The sequence below is a fragment of the Cricetulus griseus genome, chromosome 4 (assembly GCF_003668045.3).
Source record: "Cricetulus griseus strain 17A/GY chromosome 4, alternate assembly CriGri-PICRH-1.0, whole genome shotgun sequence".
NCBI classification, from domain to species: Eukaryota; Metazoa; Chordata; class Mammalia; order Rodentia; family Cricetidae; genus Cricetulus; species Cricetulus griseus.
The window spans coordinates 151,980,449-151,997,497 of NC_048597.1; the positions used below are offsets into that span (position 1 = coordinate 151,980,449).

The 17,049-nt window shown below is 44.2% G+C and overlaps 1 protein-coding gene across 2 annotated transcripts in view; it reads right to left on the reverse strand.

Annotated features, from left to right (window-relative positions):
* The window catches only part of LOC100760809 (protein Aster-B), a 78,148-nt gene extending 62,184 nt beyond the window's left edge, over positions 1 to 15,964 (reverse strand). The window contains exon 1 of one of the 2 annotated variants that reach the window (XM_035443589.1): positions 15,935 to 15,964. Coding sequence is in view for 1 of the 2 variants with exons in the window: in XM_027411865.2 (XP_027267666.1) it covers positions 15,391 to 15,413 (23 nt within the window). In the remaining variant the exon portion in view is untranslated. The other variant, XM_027411865.2, reaches the window with a different exon arrangement.
* Between the last annotated feature and the right edge of the window lie 1,085 nt (positions 15,965 to 17,049).

The window sequence follows — 17,049 nt, forward strand, 5'->3', positions numbered from 1 at the left end:
TATCTCATTCTCTCTATCTCAAAGGACTTGTTATTTCCCTTTGTGACACTGAGAGTTCTCAGAAAGCAGAGACTCCCCTTCAGCTGACTTAAGGGTTGAAAAACCACCTCTCAATATGTCTACCTCAACATTCTTCATAGCAGAGTATCTGTCTTCTACCTAAATATCCACATCCCAACAGGCTGGACCCAACCAGTCTATTCTTCAGTAGAGAACCCATGCATATTGTTAACTCACTGAGTCATTATAGTAAGGATGCCTATGATGCTTACATTAAATCTTAGAAAACAATCATTTGACCTCCACCATGAGTAGAATTGGAAGGTTGGAAGACAGGCAGCGATGAATGGAACCTTTTCTTTTTCCTCTCTCATGGTTATTATTTCTAGCTCCCAGGTGCACTAAAAATGACTTTCTTGATTGTACAAACAACTTTTATATATAAAGCAAATAAGGCAAAAGAAAGGGGAAAATCAATTTTCAAGAATTTTAAAACTTGCTCACTTCATTCTTTCTACGCAGAATGACCACAAGCTATGAATCCACCCTACCCTTCATATCGCAGCTCTGCTTCAAAGTGTGCTTCCAAGTCTTCTTGCCTAAGGAGAATTCTCTGACACAAATTTCCCTGCCACCAATTCCCAACTTTAGCATCCTTTGGAATTCTCCAGTACAGTTCACTCCTGCTAACATCCTTTATATGTATATGGTCTGGGAGCACTTACTGCCTGTGTCCTAGCCCTCAGCCTGCTGTCTTCTCAGAACCCATAGCTGTGTTTTCCTTCTTCTATTCCCCCCTTGGATCCTAAGATAGGTGAGCACTCTCCATGGGCTTTTACATGAATAAAAGACTGCTCGGATGGAAAAGCTGATGCTATCTCCCAGTATCTGAACTCCTGGCTATCACTCATTAGCTTATCCATTCAGCCAAATCTGTTTGGAATTCTTGCATGTTACATCCAACTTACTGAGACTGGCATTCCTAGACAGCTCATCCACAAGGAAAGAGAGAACTTCAAAAAGGACGATGGAAAGTAGACTCTGAGCAGCTGATGGAAAGTGGTGGGTCCTAATACTCTGTAAAGGAGAAGTTCATACACAATCAGACAGCCTATGCTAGAAAAAAATGCATGACTGTCACAACCCCTTCTCACCACACAATTGAAGAGTGTCCCTTGTCCATATAGGCTACATAATTCCAAATGTTAGCTGAGTTTTGTGATGGTAGATATTATTTTATATCAAAACAGGATGAAGGTGGGTGTGAAAACACATGCCTTTAATTCTAGTATTTGGGGTGATGATGACAGGAGGATTGGAAGACCAAGGTAACTGAGGCATAAAGCAAGTTGAAGGCCTGACCCCATGTTAAAATACCACCATGCTCCCTCCTCTGCAAAAGACTAATGTAGTAATTTATTTTTATATTTTATTTTTATGTGCATTGGTGTTTTGCTTGCATGTACGTCTGGATGAGGGTATCCAGGAGCTGGAGTTACAGACAGCTATGGGCTGCCATGTAGATGCTGGGAATTGTACCTGGGTCCTCTGGAAGAGCAGTCAGTGCTCTTAACCACTGAGCCATCTCTCCAGCCCCATTAATTTATTTTTTAGTTACATTTATACACACACACACACGTGTGTGTGTGTGTGTGTGTGTGTGTGTGTGTGTGTGTGTGTATGCCACAACACACTCATAGAGGTCAGAGAACAACTTGCATCAACAGCCTTTCCCCACTAAGTCACCTCATTGGCCCTAATGTATTAATGTAAAAAAAAAAAATTACAGCTGGCAGTTGAAGAAGCATAGGTGAATATACTCAAGGTTGAGGAAGAACTTTTTATGACTACTCCTAAACATAGAAACCGCAAAGAGAAGGCTGGTGGATGTGGTCGCATTAAACAAAATCCAGCCAATCAAAATCAACCCAAAGTTTAAGCACAGAAGAAATGGCAAAAATCCAGGCAACATGTCTGACTAAGCGTTAATGCCTATAGTGGTGAAGAATGCTTAGCAATGAAAAGACAAATGCATCAACATAAAAGTTGGCAAAGGACAAAACAGGTAGTTCACAGAAGAAACACAAGCAGAAAAAAAATGGAAACTAAAAATGTCACCAATGGTCAAAGAAATGCAAATCCATGCAACTCTGAGATACCATTTTTGGAAAACCAGATTGGTAATGAAAATAACCTAAACATTAAATGCAAATGGATCAGACAATAAGTGATACATACTTGCTATCAATACAAATGACAGTCACCAGGCCTGAAGGCCCATGCTTATATATTCGAACACTAGGAAGGTTAAGGCAAGAGGATTGCAAATTTTATATCAGCCTTCGAGACAGGAGGTAACCCTGTGTCAGACATGCATAACACTCAAATGTTTAATTAATTTTAAAAGAAATTGGCGGGCCATAGTGGTACACACCTTTAATCCCAGCACTTGGAAGGCAGAAGCTGGCAGATCTTTATAAGGCCAGCCTGATCTAGAGTGAGTACCAGGACAGCCAAAGAAACACTGAGAAACCCTGTCTCGAAGATAGATAGATAGATAGATAGATAGATAGATAGATAGATAGATAGATAGATTTAAAAAAAAAAACTGTAAGGTGCTAGGGAGATGGCTCAATGGATCAGCTGGTATGCAAGCTTCTATGCAAATCCCCAGAATCCATGTAAAAACCAGGAATGGTTGTATACACATGTAACTCCAGGGCTCTTGAAGGTTGCCCAGGGGACCAGAGACAGGGTGATCTGTGGGGCTTGCTAGCCACTAATGTAGCTGCAGATTAAATGAGAGATCCTGTGTCTCCTGTCTCAAAGAAATAAGGTAGAGAGTGATAGAACGAGGTACCAGATGTCTGACTCTGCCTCTGCATGCACACATTTGCACATATACAAACAGTACTTAGTATTTAGAAAAAAGAATATACTGCTAATTATACTGAAAGAATTATAAATACATCTGTCTAGCTGTAATAGACATATAATAGCTTCAAGAATATTAGCCCAAATCCTAAGTGATTATCTCTGAGGAGTGAAATTATGATTGATAGCTCTTTCTTTCAATGCTTTATATTTTCTGATTTTTCAACCATGCAAATGGGAAGAAAATTTGTGTTAGCAAAAAAACTCCAACTACTGATAGCTTCCCTCAAACATTCATTTAATTCTGGTTTGGAAAAAGAAAAACAAAGATGAAAGAATACAGTAAAGAAGATAGAATGACAACAACAACAAAAAAAATTATGGGATTCCCAGCAGCGGGCTGGAGTGTGGAAGAGGGCTAACATCTACTTGAGATGGGAGCAAACTGAGATGATCCTTTTCAAGCACGTGGTAATGAATGGCAAGGATGATCTGCAGGGAATGGAATCAAAGATTTCTGTGATAAAAAATGGTGTCCAGCATACTCTGGGAAGGTGGCATGCCAGGCCGAGATTGAAGGATCATAGCAGGTTGGAATGGGTGATGAGTCACAACACTTAGGATATGGCCGGACTGGAGATCAGACATATAGCAAGGTGTCTCTGTACTTTTTAGAGAACAGACACAAATGCCTCTATGACTCCATTCACATGCAAGTCCAGAATAGGGGGATCTAAAGAGGCAGAAAGGGTTGCCCACACTGGGGTAGGGATGGAGATGGAAATGCTAGCTGAGGATGCAGGGTTTCTTTTAGAGGCAACAAAATGTTCTGAAGTTGGCTGTAGTGAAGGCTACAAATATATGTGACCACTGAAAGCTTGTGCACTTTGAATGAATTTTATAGCAAGTGAATCATATCACAGTAAAGTGGTTTTTGAAAAAGACATCAATCGTGTGGCTGTTGTAACACACCAACGAAAATACTGTGGAGACTATAAAATAAAAAAGACAATGGGGCTAGCGACACAGGGCATAAGTGCTTGGGAGAGGATTGCTTACCTAGCATGTAAACAGCCTAGGTTGTATACCTAATACTACCCACCCTCAAAAACTAGAAGTTAAAAAAAAAAAAGACAATGGCAAAGGTCATGAAAATGGGGGGAAGAATGGACAGAGGAATGTTAAAAGATAAAAGTAACCATAGAGAGTTAGGAAGGACAAATAAAAACGGGTAGAGAAGTTTCCAGTAAAAATGACTGGGAGAAGACAAGCATGGTGACTCATGCCTAATCACCCCAGCACCCAGGGGACTACAGCCAGACTATAGAGTGAGGCCCTGTTACAAAAACAACAGAAATGACTGGGAGAAGATGGGAAAGATTTGGGCAGGAGACTTGCATTCATTTTCCAAGCAGAGATGACAAGAAAGAGGAGAAAGCAGTGCGCGATTTTAATTTAGAATCCTTTTCCTGACAACGATGGCTATGGGTGTCTAGTGACTGATGCCAAAAACGGTTATTCACTGCATTTGGTGCTATGGACCAGCCCAAAGTGGTTCTAACATATGCCTAGGAATATTCTCAGGAGAATTAGTCAGAAGAAGACAGTAGAAAGGAAGAAAAGCCAACCCTCCGGCTACACACTCGACTCTCAGCATTTACAGAGCTTTTGTTTAACCAGTCCGAGTATACAGTCATCAAAAGGGGTACTAGCATTGCTGCTACAAACGTCTTGGGTTAGCCTGAGACTTCTCACTAGCTGGGGGCTGTGGTTGGCTCCCATTACCAATGAACCTCATCAGAATATTATTTTTGTTTATTATATCAAGGAATGCAAGAACATGAAATAGAAACCTTCCAGAAGTGAATTTGGAAATTTAAAAAGAAAGTCTTTTGGCCACATCAGAGTTAATAGATGTAAAATAAATGCAGAAGGGAGAGGGGTTGTGCTCTGCAAAGCAAATCACCTTCAAAAGCCAAATGGTCACATCTTTGCATTTTCATGTCTGTCAAATGAAGACTCTGAAGAACAAAGGAGTTTTGCATGCCATGTCCGAATGGCCCCTATGTAAAAACTATGACCATCAGGAAGGATAAAAGTTGAGGTCACTGTAGGGAAGCTATTACGAAACAGAGAGGCTCCCAGTCTCCGGAGAAAGGGTCCAAAAAAAGATCCGAACTGAAAGATTAATCTAATTTGCACTACTGCAGGGGCAGCATCCAATCCCTCCAGTGGGATTTTCCTGTCGTTTGCTACCTGGAACAGGGGCCTGGTTCTGATTCCCCTGTTGCAACAAGAACCCTCTCCCACCCGCCCTGGGCAAAGATCAGTTTCTAATGTTTTTTTTTTTTTTTTTTTCCTAAAACTAAATTGGGTGAATGCTAAAGAATTTAGTTTAGTGAAGGAATGAGCAATTGAACTAAACAGAATATAGTGGGAACTTGCAAGAACAGTAGGAACATTATACTTGGAGGCTTGTCAGCCCAAAGAGGGCCCAAAGGAGATAAATTCTGCAGGTGCCATCTTGCCTATCATCTTAGGGATAAGGAGGAGCCTTAAGGTCACAACTCTTTCTCATGATTAAACACGAGAGCAAGTTCCAGTCTCCAGTGAGGTGGTCAAGTGACTATGCCCATGTGTTACAAGACGGGAAATATTCCAGCAACAAGACTCCAACAGAGCTTGAAAGGTGGCTCACTTGAAAGAAGGAAAAAACTGACTGTGTGACCTTGTGTCCTAAAAAGGTGAAGACAGGAGAGAGAATGATTATAGCTCTCCAGCTCCATCTAGAATGGGGTGGAAGGCAAGGACCATGACCACGTTCTTCAAACAATGTCAAGCATAAGACAATATCCTAAGAGTATCTAACAGCCACAAAGTAGTTGTGAGTGTCTGGCGTTGTCCTCTATGTTACAGGAACTGTCATGTCTCATTTAAACCTCACCATGCTTGCAGCAGCCCTCTAAGGCAAATGTGGCTGTTACTATTTTTTTACATGGGAGAATGAAGAATCTGGGACAGTAAGGAACTTTTCATAATCATACAACTGGTAAAGAAATGAACCATTTGCATATTTCCCAAGATGTCCAGGGTACAACTCATGAAGGGAACCCTACCTTAATGATATGGTCTCTTAGGTCAGCTTTACAACTACTGCAAGGTGAAGAAGCATCATCTACTCCTATAGATCAAAGACAAGACCATATCTGGAACCCAGTGAGTGTGCAGTTCAGACAATATTTGCATGGTCTGAGGCTTGCACTCTGGAGCCTTTGAAGGTTGTCATCAATCTTAAAGAATGGCTTTCCACATCATATTCTAAGGCTCAACTGGATCTGGTTAACAGAGAAATACGATGTTCTTCTCTAAGCTATGTGGATATGTTAGGTACAATTCTTCTGTGTTTGAGATATTTCACCTTTAAAATTTTCTCTCTCTCTCTCTCTCTCTCTCTCTCTCTCTCTCTCTCTCTCTCTCTCTCTCTCATGTGTATGTGCACATGACACTGTGTGTGGAGGTCAGAGGGCACTTTGTGGGAGTTGGTTCTCTCCTTTTACCATGTAGGATCCAGGGTTCACACTTAAGACTTCATGGTTGTCAGTAAGCATCTTTTGAGACAGGGTTTCTCTGTGTAGCTTTCACTGTCCTGGAACTTGCTCTGTAGACCAGGCTGGCCTTGAATTCACAGGGATCCTCTGCCTCCTGAGTGCAGGGATTAAAGGCTACCACCTCCTGCCATCAGTAAGGATCTTTATAGACTGAGCCATCTCACCAGCCCTCATCTCTATTTTAAATACCTTATAGCCCAAATTTGAAGAGACAGCTAGTGAGTCAGATGTGAATAGGATCCCAGTTTCGTGTGGGATTCAACACACTGGATATGCTACACCCATCACATCCATGGGTGAAGAAAGCCCCACCAAGCAGGAGGTTGTGGACTGGGCAGCATCCCTCTAACTTAAGGTGAAGTTGAGAGCTCCAGATTTAGGCAGATCCACACTGCGGAAGCAAGGAGATGTTGCTGAGAGCTCAAACTCTAGAGCCCAGCTTCTTTAACCTTCTCTCTTACTCTGTCATTCACCATGTTGACCTTCGACTGCTTCGTCACCTATGATATGGGGCAAATTAAATAACACTCTTCTAACAGGGCTACGGAAAAGAAAGAAGAGGAGAGGAGAGGAAAAGAGAGAGAGAGAGAGAGAGAGAGAGAGAGAGAGAGAGAGAGAGAGAGAGAGAGAGAGAGAGAGTTCTGAGAACTGAAAGCAGCCCCTTCTGAGCTGACCCCCACATGCCCACATGCACACAAACCTCTCTCAACCCTGATACTTTTTCAAAGCTTTTTTTCCACAGCTGCTACCAGATTACAAACATCAAGCTCTCGCCTCAAGCATCATACCCATTGAAATGGAAAGTGCATCTGGGTGCTTTTTGGTCATCCTGAGCCTGTGGGCTCTCCTGCTGAGTGTAGCAGGCCCTCGAGGCTGTGCATATCTTCTAAGATATCTCTTCCTAAACCCTGTCTTGTCACTTAAACTTCTACCCTAGTGCCCTCAAGCACCCCTTTGTTCTACTGGGCTACTGAGCTCTCTCCCTTCCACCAGGCCCTTGCTCTGGTTTTTGTGACTGTTCTAGCTTTCTTCCTACCGCAAAAGTTTGCTGCTCTCTTGAAATGTCTTCATTCTTCAAGAATCAGCTAACCTCTCATCTGCCCCTTGCACCCCTTCTCAATTCTGACTGTTGCTACTATACCCCTTTCTGCTCTATCACATCTTTGGCAACTGTAATTCATATAAAAAACTGTCCTCATAAATCATTCCACAATATTTCTCAATTTTTTTTCCTCAGAGGCAAATACATGTCCTCCAATGGCTTTGCAACGGCAGTTACTAAGTACAGGAACTGGGGCCAGGTGAGACAGCATTCAGGAAGTTGAGTTCTGGACCAGCCTTGTATATATGTTTTGTAAGACCCTGTAGGTTAGAACAGAACAAAAGAGAAGAAAAGAGCATGTGCTCTGGGTCAGACTGCCACTTCAAGGGTTTTTAGGTTCTATGATCTGGGGCAGGAGATTAAGAGTTCAAGACAAGGTTGAGAATTCAAAGCTAGCACTATAGAAAGACCAGGAAGATGTAGCAAGGCTTGGTCTCAAAATATAAAAGAAAACAAACCTGTCATGCAGCAAATTTTCAAGTATTACCTATTGTTATTATTGTCCTTATCATCATTGCTACCAGTACAAAGCCCCTGGAATAGTACTGCTAGCTAAATGAGTCTAGCAAAGAATAGCACTGTGTTGCTCTTGAGAACTGTATTTACCCAATCTTGGAGCAACAACCTTTTTATAAGGGACCAGGTTTGCAGGACACGGGTCTCTGTCAATACTCTATTGTAATACATAAGTAGCTATAGGCAGTCCATGAACAAATAATTTGTGTTATGGCCAGATAGGATGTTATCTGATTTTTTTACATGTCATTTTGCCCTTCTTGGATTTCATGAAACATTTTAAAATGCACAGGAAGCTGGAGTGGATAGGGAAGGCCTATAATCCCAACTACTCATGAGGCTGAGGCAGGAAGATCATAAGTTCAAAGCCAGCCTGGGCTACTGAGTAATTTCAAGCCCCATTCTAACAGGCAACCTAAAGGACTTTGTCTGAACAGGAAAGAAGGAAGGAAAGAAGGAAGGAAGGAAGGAAGGAAGGAAGGAAGGAAGGAAGGAAGGAAGGAAGGAAACTAACAAGAGAGTTGTAGATATCACTTAGTGGTCCAGTGCTTGTCTGGCATTTGTGAGGCCCTGGTTCAACCTCTAGTATCATAAAGCAACAAAATGAAAAATGTACTAGAGTATGAATTTGTCAAAGAATAAATAAAGTATTTTTAAAGCAAAAAACAAATGCACTGGGGCAATCTTGGCTTGCAAAATTAAAAAGCAATGGTATGAAAACTGAATGTACCCTAGTAGTTCATGTCTTCCCCACACAGGCTCTTCCCCAATATCTTACTGTATGCTCCTCATTCCCAGTGAAATCAGTTATGGCAGGCACTGAACTTCTTTGTCCTGCAGCCAGCCAGCCTCATGTGACTGGCTCTGGCCATTGTGTGACAGGTGCTGTGGGGAGTATAGAAGACCCAAGCTGTTCTCCCTGACATGGTGACCATGCAGGAGACACCATGAGAGTCAACAGCCTGTACTGTTAAACCAATGCATAGAGCAGTTCCCTGAGAGAGTCATCCAGAACCTGAAGAACTTGGAGTGACCATAAATGTATTTAGGAGCCATAAAATAACTGGGGGTGGTTGTCATGGCCCAATCTGCTCTCCTCAATTTAACACAATATCTTTCTGGAAGCATAAGCCAAAGAACAGTATTAAGATTGGATCACCAGGGCCAGGACTTGGCTCCACAGGTGAAATACTTGCTCCAGAAGCATGAGGGCCTGAACTCTAGAACTTGCCTGGTAAGAAATGGGCACAACTGCCTATAATCCTAACTCTGAGAAGCCAGACATGGGTAGATCCTGGGGGTTGCTGGCCAGCCAGTCCAGCATAAACAGTGAGCTTCAGTTACAGTGACAGACCCATTATCACATGGAAGGTGGAAGGGGTATTGAGGAAAGACCTGATGTTGACCTCTGGCCTCCATATGTGCCTACACAGGTGAGTTCACCAGCTTACAAATGTGTAACCAACACACATATTAGATAGATGATGAAGATAGACAGATGACAGATGGATAGATAGATAGATAGATAACAGATAGATAGACAGACAGACAGACAGACAGATAGATAGACAGATATGAATAAACAGGGCTAGAAGGTTGACTCAGCAGTTAAAGCAGCTTGACAGTCTAACCCCAACTTCAAGGAAAGGAGAGCTGAGAGAGTACAGTTCCAGGTTGGACTCTGACCTCCATGTGCTCACATGTAAATAAATTAATATAATTAAAATTTTTTCTAAATGAGTGCAAAGTCATCAAGCATTGCCTGGTTTATTATAGAGCTTCAGAAGTCACTGAAGGAAAAATGCCCAGCCTTTTATGGACAATTAGGTGATGTCGTTAGTACTTTGTCTTCAAGTTCCTTCACCAGAAACAGGAGTCATCTTTTCTAGACATGATCTTACAATAACCAGAGAAAAGATTCCAAGCCAAGAGCTTTAACATCTGATCTGCCTCACCCACCCTACATTCACATAAGGCAGCAATGTCTTCTTCTAAAAAGAATGATGGTGGCCACAATAACACAGAAGAGCCAGTAATGTTTATTGCTGGCCCACTGTAGAAACCTGGGTGATAAGTTTGAACAGTATGTCACCTTAGAAATCCATAGCATCACACTGGCTCATCATCCTGGGCTGTCTGGCTCTCAGTTTTAATCTTAGATGACCAGTACTTGTGGCCTTGAACATGAATGAAGAAACTTAGCTCTCTACCATTGAATGATAAAATAAATCTCAGTGTTTGTGGGAGGGCATGCCTGCAGTGTGATGTTTGTAAATGAATATTTAATATTCTCAAATGAAGGTTTCTTTTTCAATATCCCCTGCTGGCTAAAGATGCACTCCAACAGTCTACAGCACATGCTACCGCTCTATGAGGACTGTGGCCTTTTTCTAGACCATTAGTGAAAAAGGAAAGCTGAGAGATAACAAACCTACCCAGGGCTGGCATTTAATCCCACTAGCAAAAATACCACCACCCAAGGTAAACAGAAGTCCCCTGCCCAGGCCCACAGCAGGTTAACAGGTAGTGACAAGATTCCCATTCATGAGTCCTCTCTCAAGCTACTGAGAGACCACAGCCTTCCCCGTTCCCTCCTCTCTGGGAAGCCTCTCATACAGGCTGTGAGGTCAGGCTCTATGGGAAGCATGTAGCAGCCCCCTGGGCTGGCTCATCTTTCGTAGCACCTCTCCCTCAAGAAGAACCTCAAAAGACAGATGTGTGCTCTAGCACAAGAAGAGGGGAAGGGACAAGGCATCATTCATGAACAGATCTAAAAAGAAAGAAAACAGTGGACTATTGACCTTCGGGGGTCAATGAAACATGGCTGACCATTAATGGCTGGGAAATGAAGACAAAAGCCAGTCACCTGGGAAGAAATCAAGAGAGTAGGTTGGAGAGGACACTCTCATCCCTACATCAGGAGTGGGGAGGCAGCCCTGACATCTGTTAAATAGCCACGTCAGCTAGCCATTTTTCCAGGGTTTGAGACTTAATATCTACCTATTTGGCAGCACCCAGAGGAAGACTGAGCTCTCAGCACGTAAGTGCTTGCCTGTTGTGTCAGACGATGCTCTCTACTCTGCTTTTTATAATTTTTTTCACAGAATCAGCTTCTCCCCTACACTGACTTTCCTGAAGGTCTACACCAGCCCCAGGCTCTGTGTCACCTGTACCACCAAACCCAGCAGATGTGAAGAGCAGGAAAAGGAGCAGAGGGAACACACACAGATGTTGCACAGCCTGCCAAGGCCTGTGTGAGGGGACAGCAATCTGGAGGGAGTGGCCTCACAAAGTTCTTTCTGAAGCTCTGAAGGAAGTAGAGACAACTTTACAACACTACAAGAGTGAGTGGAAGTGTTCATCTGAACTAAATGAGCCGACAACAGTAGTATGCCCTATGGTATTTGAGACAGAATAAATGGAAACTTTATTAGCTGGATTACAGGAGAAAATGTGTCTCAGTCTATAGGGAGAATTATAGACACTGGCCTGTAGACCAAACCTCTCTGTTTTCTGTTTTGTAAATAAAGTTTTATTTAAACAAACAAACAAACAAAAAAAGAGTGAGTGGGGGAGAGCAGCCATAGAGACAAAGGAACATCGGCTTCCAAAGTAAAAATGTGATACTTCCCTCCCCGGCTTGGCCACAGCCCTGTTCATTTGTTCCCCACACCTCCTGCAGCTTCTTTCACTGCAACCCTTACCTTAGTCACCAAATTACCAGCAGATGGGACAACTGAAGAAACGCTTGTGGCAGACTTAATTAAACTCCTCCCTGACAAAGCAGAAACAAGGTGAGGGATTTCTCTCAGAATGCAGCCCCCTTGTCAGTCACACACATCTACAGCCTGTCCCAAAGCATCACCTGTAAGGTTGGAACTCTGTGAGTTATGGTGAAGTTGCTGTATAAAGTCAAACTTTATTTTCCTAACAACCCAGATCAAAGTGTCCTCCTGTGTCATCTACCCTAAGAACATGCTCTGTTGCTCCACCAGCTGAAATCAGTTTCTAGAGTTGTTCACTGAACTTATCTGGCCTTTAGCATGGACTGACTTGTACCCTGTGTGGAAAGAAGGTGGGGCTCAGTCTACTTGTGAGAGGTCTGGTCTCTAGAAGGCCAAGGTGGTGAATTACCTGTTGGATATTTTAAACTACCATGCTCCCAAGCAAAGGGCTACAAACAATGAAAGCTTGATCAACATTTGTAAAATGAAGGGATGTATGAGTATACCAACTTACAGACCCTGAACCTTCTCTGTGGAAATGTTGGTGAAACATAGATACATCTTGCTATTATTATGATCGTCCTTTGGTTATGAAGGGCTGGGGAAATGGTTCAGTGGGTAAAAGTCCTTGCCATAAAAGCATAAGAACCTGAGTCTGGGTCCCCAGCACCCATGTAAATGATTAGAAGTAGTCCTCACATGTATGTAGGCCCAGTGCAGTAAGACAAAGACAGAATTCTCCCAGAGGTCACTGGCTGGCCAGCCTAACCTAAATTTTAGCTCCAGATTCAGTAAAGAGACCTGTTCTCAAAGAAGAAGGTAGAGAGCATTTGAAGAAGACACCAAGACACCTTTGGCCTCCACAGGCACACATATACACAGACATGCACACATGCACATGCTCAAACACATGTACATATAATGGTGAAGTAAACTAGACTGCACCTTTTCATGAATTTGCTACATAAATTTAACCTAAACAGCTTCTGACTCTAGGCCTCAGTTCCCTAGCTCCATCACAGAACAGACATGTCGTCCACACAGAACAGATACTTCATTGGGGTATAGTAAGAATCAAATGAGATAACTTTGCTATGATTTTCAATGTCTAGTTCAGTGACCTAATGAGACACCAGAGCAGGAAAAGGGGCAGTATAGAGTATGCTCTTACATGCAGGGAAAGTAGGTTTGGTTCCTTAGTGTAACAGTAATCATGTTTGCCTCATACATACAGGGAAAGTGAGGTGCAAGACTAACCAAAAACAGGTGGGGTGCTGCAATATGACCCTGCAGCAAACCCAAAGCCTGATTTCTTTGTGTACGCATTAACCTCTGCCTCCACTCCCCAGTCTGTAAAATGAGGGGTCATAATTATAGTACTGCATGGCTCATGCTAATACATGCATAGTACTTGATGTAGCTTGACACAAAGTAAATCTCAAAAAGGGGTAGACCACTACCTACTTTTACTATGAGCAGAAGTACCTCCATTTTTATGCCACCTCTACAAAGGAGGAATCCTAGAAGCCTTCCTAGAGATGACTTCAAACATTAGGAACTTTGCTAACCCCATTCCCTTCCGAATGAAGTCAGAAAGTATAACCCAGGATAAGATGGCCAACACCATCTTGCTTCTTGGGAGTAGGGCACACCTACCATGGAATGCCAAAGAAAGCCAGCCACTTTGCATGCAAAACAGCCACAACACAACTGCAAAGAAGGGATACAGTACACTAGTGTATCTACTGTTCATGAGACAGAGGGTCACAGATCTAACAGCATCCAGACTGACAGAAATATTCCCTGCTTTTGTTTATCTGAAGAAGACAAGGTTAGCCAATTAAAGCTCCCAGATGAGCACTGCTCTCCTTGTTGAAATGCATCAAGAGATACTCACGACAGATTTCAAAGGCAAACATCTCTACATGTCCCTTTGGGACCCGAGCCAGGCTGAGCCAAGAAGCATCTCCGTTAAAGTGATGTCTCATCTGAATGACAGCCAGTCTACCTAGGTCCCAAGCTAAGTGTGCTGACAGCAGGAGAAGGATGCTGAGTGATTCTGATGAAGAGCCCAGGGTCTTTTGTGCTTCCAGAAGCACCTGCACTTTTCTCTGATGCCTGGGTTCGCTCCATTGGGAAATGAAAACAGCTCTGGTCACCCATGTGGGCCTGGAATTATTGATGTGAAGAGACCCAGGTTGACAGTTTGCAGCACAGTGGGACAGGCAAGCCCCCAAGAAAGCAAGGGCAGAGATACTCATTGAGGCACAGTTGTCTCAAATGACGACTCAGCAACCCGTGGAGTGAGAAGCAGCTCAAGACTAAGCAGTCACCAGTTCTCACCACACTTGGGAACTTGCAGTTATTATGAGCTAATCTTGCAGAACTCAGCTTCACTCTTTGCCCTTCTCAAGGCCCTCCAAAGAAATGCTCGCTCACTTGACTTGCTGGGGGTGATTTGGGTAGGGGCCTCTAGAAATCAGAGGTAACCTGCAGCCAGGGTAAGACTCCTTGCCTAACCTGCTTGATCTCATCCTAGATTCTAAATAACACCCTGCTACCCCCAGGAATGCCCTCCCCCTACCCTAGGGCCCAGCTTGGACAGCAGGTCCACAATGAAGGTAGGCCGGCTGGCCGCATCTCTGCAGAGAGCTTCCTCAAGCTATTCTCCTCCTACCTCCACCCTCTTCAAGGAGTTAAAGCACCCTCCCCTCCCTAACCCAGGGAGCCTTTCTCCTCCTAGGCAGCCACACAGGCTGCCCGCCCTGCAGGGGTACCAGATTCCTGGTAGGGCAAAGTTTTCCAAGCAAAATCTGCAGTTTCTCAAGCAGACAAAAAGCCAGTTCCCCCACCCATCTGGTCCGCAATGGATCAAAGGAGAAGAAGGAACAGTTAGGGTTTTATTTTTAAAATAGAAGGTTATAAAATACTCTGCCTACCGCTGCAGCTAGAATACAACTATCCCTACACACTCAGAACCAGAAAGAAGTTCTTTTCATGTCCCAATATTAAGCCCAGGAAGAGTCAACACTTGCAGAGCCCCAAGGCGCATGCCCACGCTCCCTTTGAGGGGTAGAAGATGGAGCCTGATCCCTAACACACTGCTTAGGGAGACACCTCCAAGAGAGGTCAAAGGCTGCCTCAGCTGTGGCTAATCCTAAATGCCAAGGAAAACGCTCCCCAGGGGAGCCAGTCAGGACCCCAGTTCAGAACAACTGTAATACACAGGACAGGATACCTCTGTATAAAGTTCCCTCTGTGTACAACCACCACAACCCTCAAAGTTGGAGGCTCTTTTCAGTTTCTATTAGATTCTACAGCTTCCCAACTCCTACAAACCCCTGACACAGAGAACATGCTGGAATAAAATGCCACAGCACTGTGGGTGCTAGCTGAACCAGGGAGAGTACTCCAACTTTTTTTAGGGTTCGTCACTCTTATCTTGACACCTACCCAGTGAGACAGACCTGTCTCAAGGAGACCTCTGAAGAGGGGCAAGGATGCTGACAGAACACACAAGTGAAGAAAGATGAAAGAGGACGCACCTTGTCCATCCTCCACTTACCAGGAGAGCTTGAATCCTTTCATTAGTACAGTCACGAGAATCCACTGACTGTGTCCTTAACATCCCTGTCACCGCTCCGGAGGTCCCAGGACATAGTGGAAAAGATGACGAAGTCCCAAAAGAACAGAATCCCATATAATGTGACTTAAACACAGAGATAGGAGAGAAGGAGAGGGAGAGAGAACAGAGAGAGAGAAAGAGAGAGAGAGAGAGAGAGAGAGAGAGAGAGAGAGAGAGAGAGAGAGAGAGAGAGAAAGTACTGCTGCTTCTGTTCCTACTGCCGCACTCCCAGCTCTCAGCTGGGCTCAGAGGCCAAGGGCAGCTTGGGCAAATCCAGCCCCAGGCTGGAGCCGGCTGCCCTGGCTGTTGCTGCCACTGCCTGTCTCGGATGAGGATGGGTACTCTGGCAAGCCTGAGCTAAGCCGAGCCCTGGAGTTGCATCTACAGTCAGGCTGGCCGCCAGCCACCCACCCTCACCTCCTACCGGCCATGAGCAGCCTCAGGGAGAAAAAGCAAGGAGGGCCTGGAGGATCAGAGCACCGACCTAGCAGAACCTGCACTCTCCTCCCCCAGGCGGCAGCTCCATGTAATCTCCTAATCAATGCAGTACCCAAGCAAAGCACCGCCAGTCACTTCCGCCCATTTAAAGACACAGCACATGTTTTGTCCCAGAATGGGACAGATCACTTAGGATGCCCAGGATCAGTGTGCTGCAGGGAGGAATGTGGTACCAGGAAGGAAGAGGGAACAAGCAAAAAAAGCTCTTAAGAGGGATATAGTCACAGGCACCGGACAATATTAACCAGGTGAGTTTACAGGTCACACCCTTGGCATGGAAGGAGTCTTGGACAACCTCAGGCTTTCTTAACTGAGCAGATCTGAAAATCTGGCTAGTACCTATCATCCCAAGGCTGGCTGCCCAAGACCACCTTAAGCAGAACTGTCAGTTCCCAGTGAAGCAAGCTGGGCTAGCCAGCAGGCTCTGAGTTCCCAAGCAGTTAGTTCTGAGCACAGGAAAAGCATAGTTCCCTTCTCCTGCTGGGGACATGGCCCAGATTAACAGGGCATGTGGTGAGCAGCTCTGAGTGGTAAAGCAGCCTTTGGATCACCTCAAGTCAGGAATCCTTCCAAGGTGGCCCCAACAGTCTGGCCTGGCTTAAGACTCAGTCAACACATCAGCAACACAAGAGGCAAGCAGACTTACACTAGGAACACTAAGTGGAGGAAAAATGTGGACTTTGAACTTCTTAAAGTGGGGGAAATGCCCAGCACTCCCTAAACCAATTCTAGGTTGGAAGTTCCCTCACCAACCACTTCTCTGGTTGTACCACTTGTTCGTCTCTGGCCTCCCCCATATTATCCATTATCTGGGTCAGTAATGCGGATGGGTGAAAAAGAACAAAGAGGAGATTAATTATGAAATAGCAACCTCCAGCTGAACCATAATAAGCCTTTTCCCTAAAACTGGCCTGAAACACTCTATAGCCATGCCTGGGCTAACTACACATCACCCAAGCTTGACTTTCTAAGTTAATGCTCTTAAACACAGACAGACAGACAGATAGCACTGGGAACAGTGTTTAGGGCATGTCCTGCTTGTCACCTGCATCCTTCTTTCTATTGGGTACCCCCAGGAAGGCAGGGAATGGGCATCTCCTC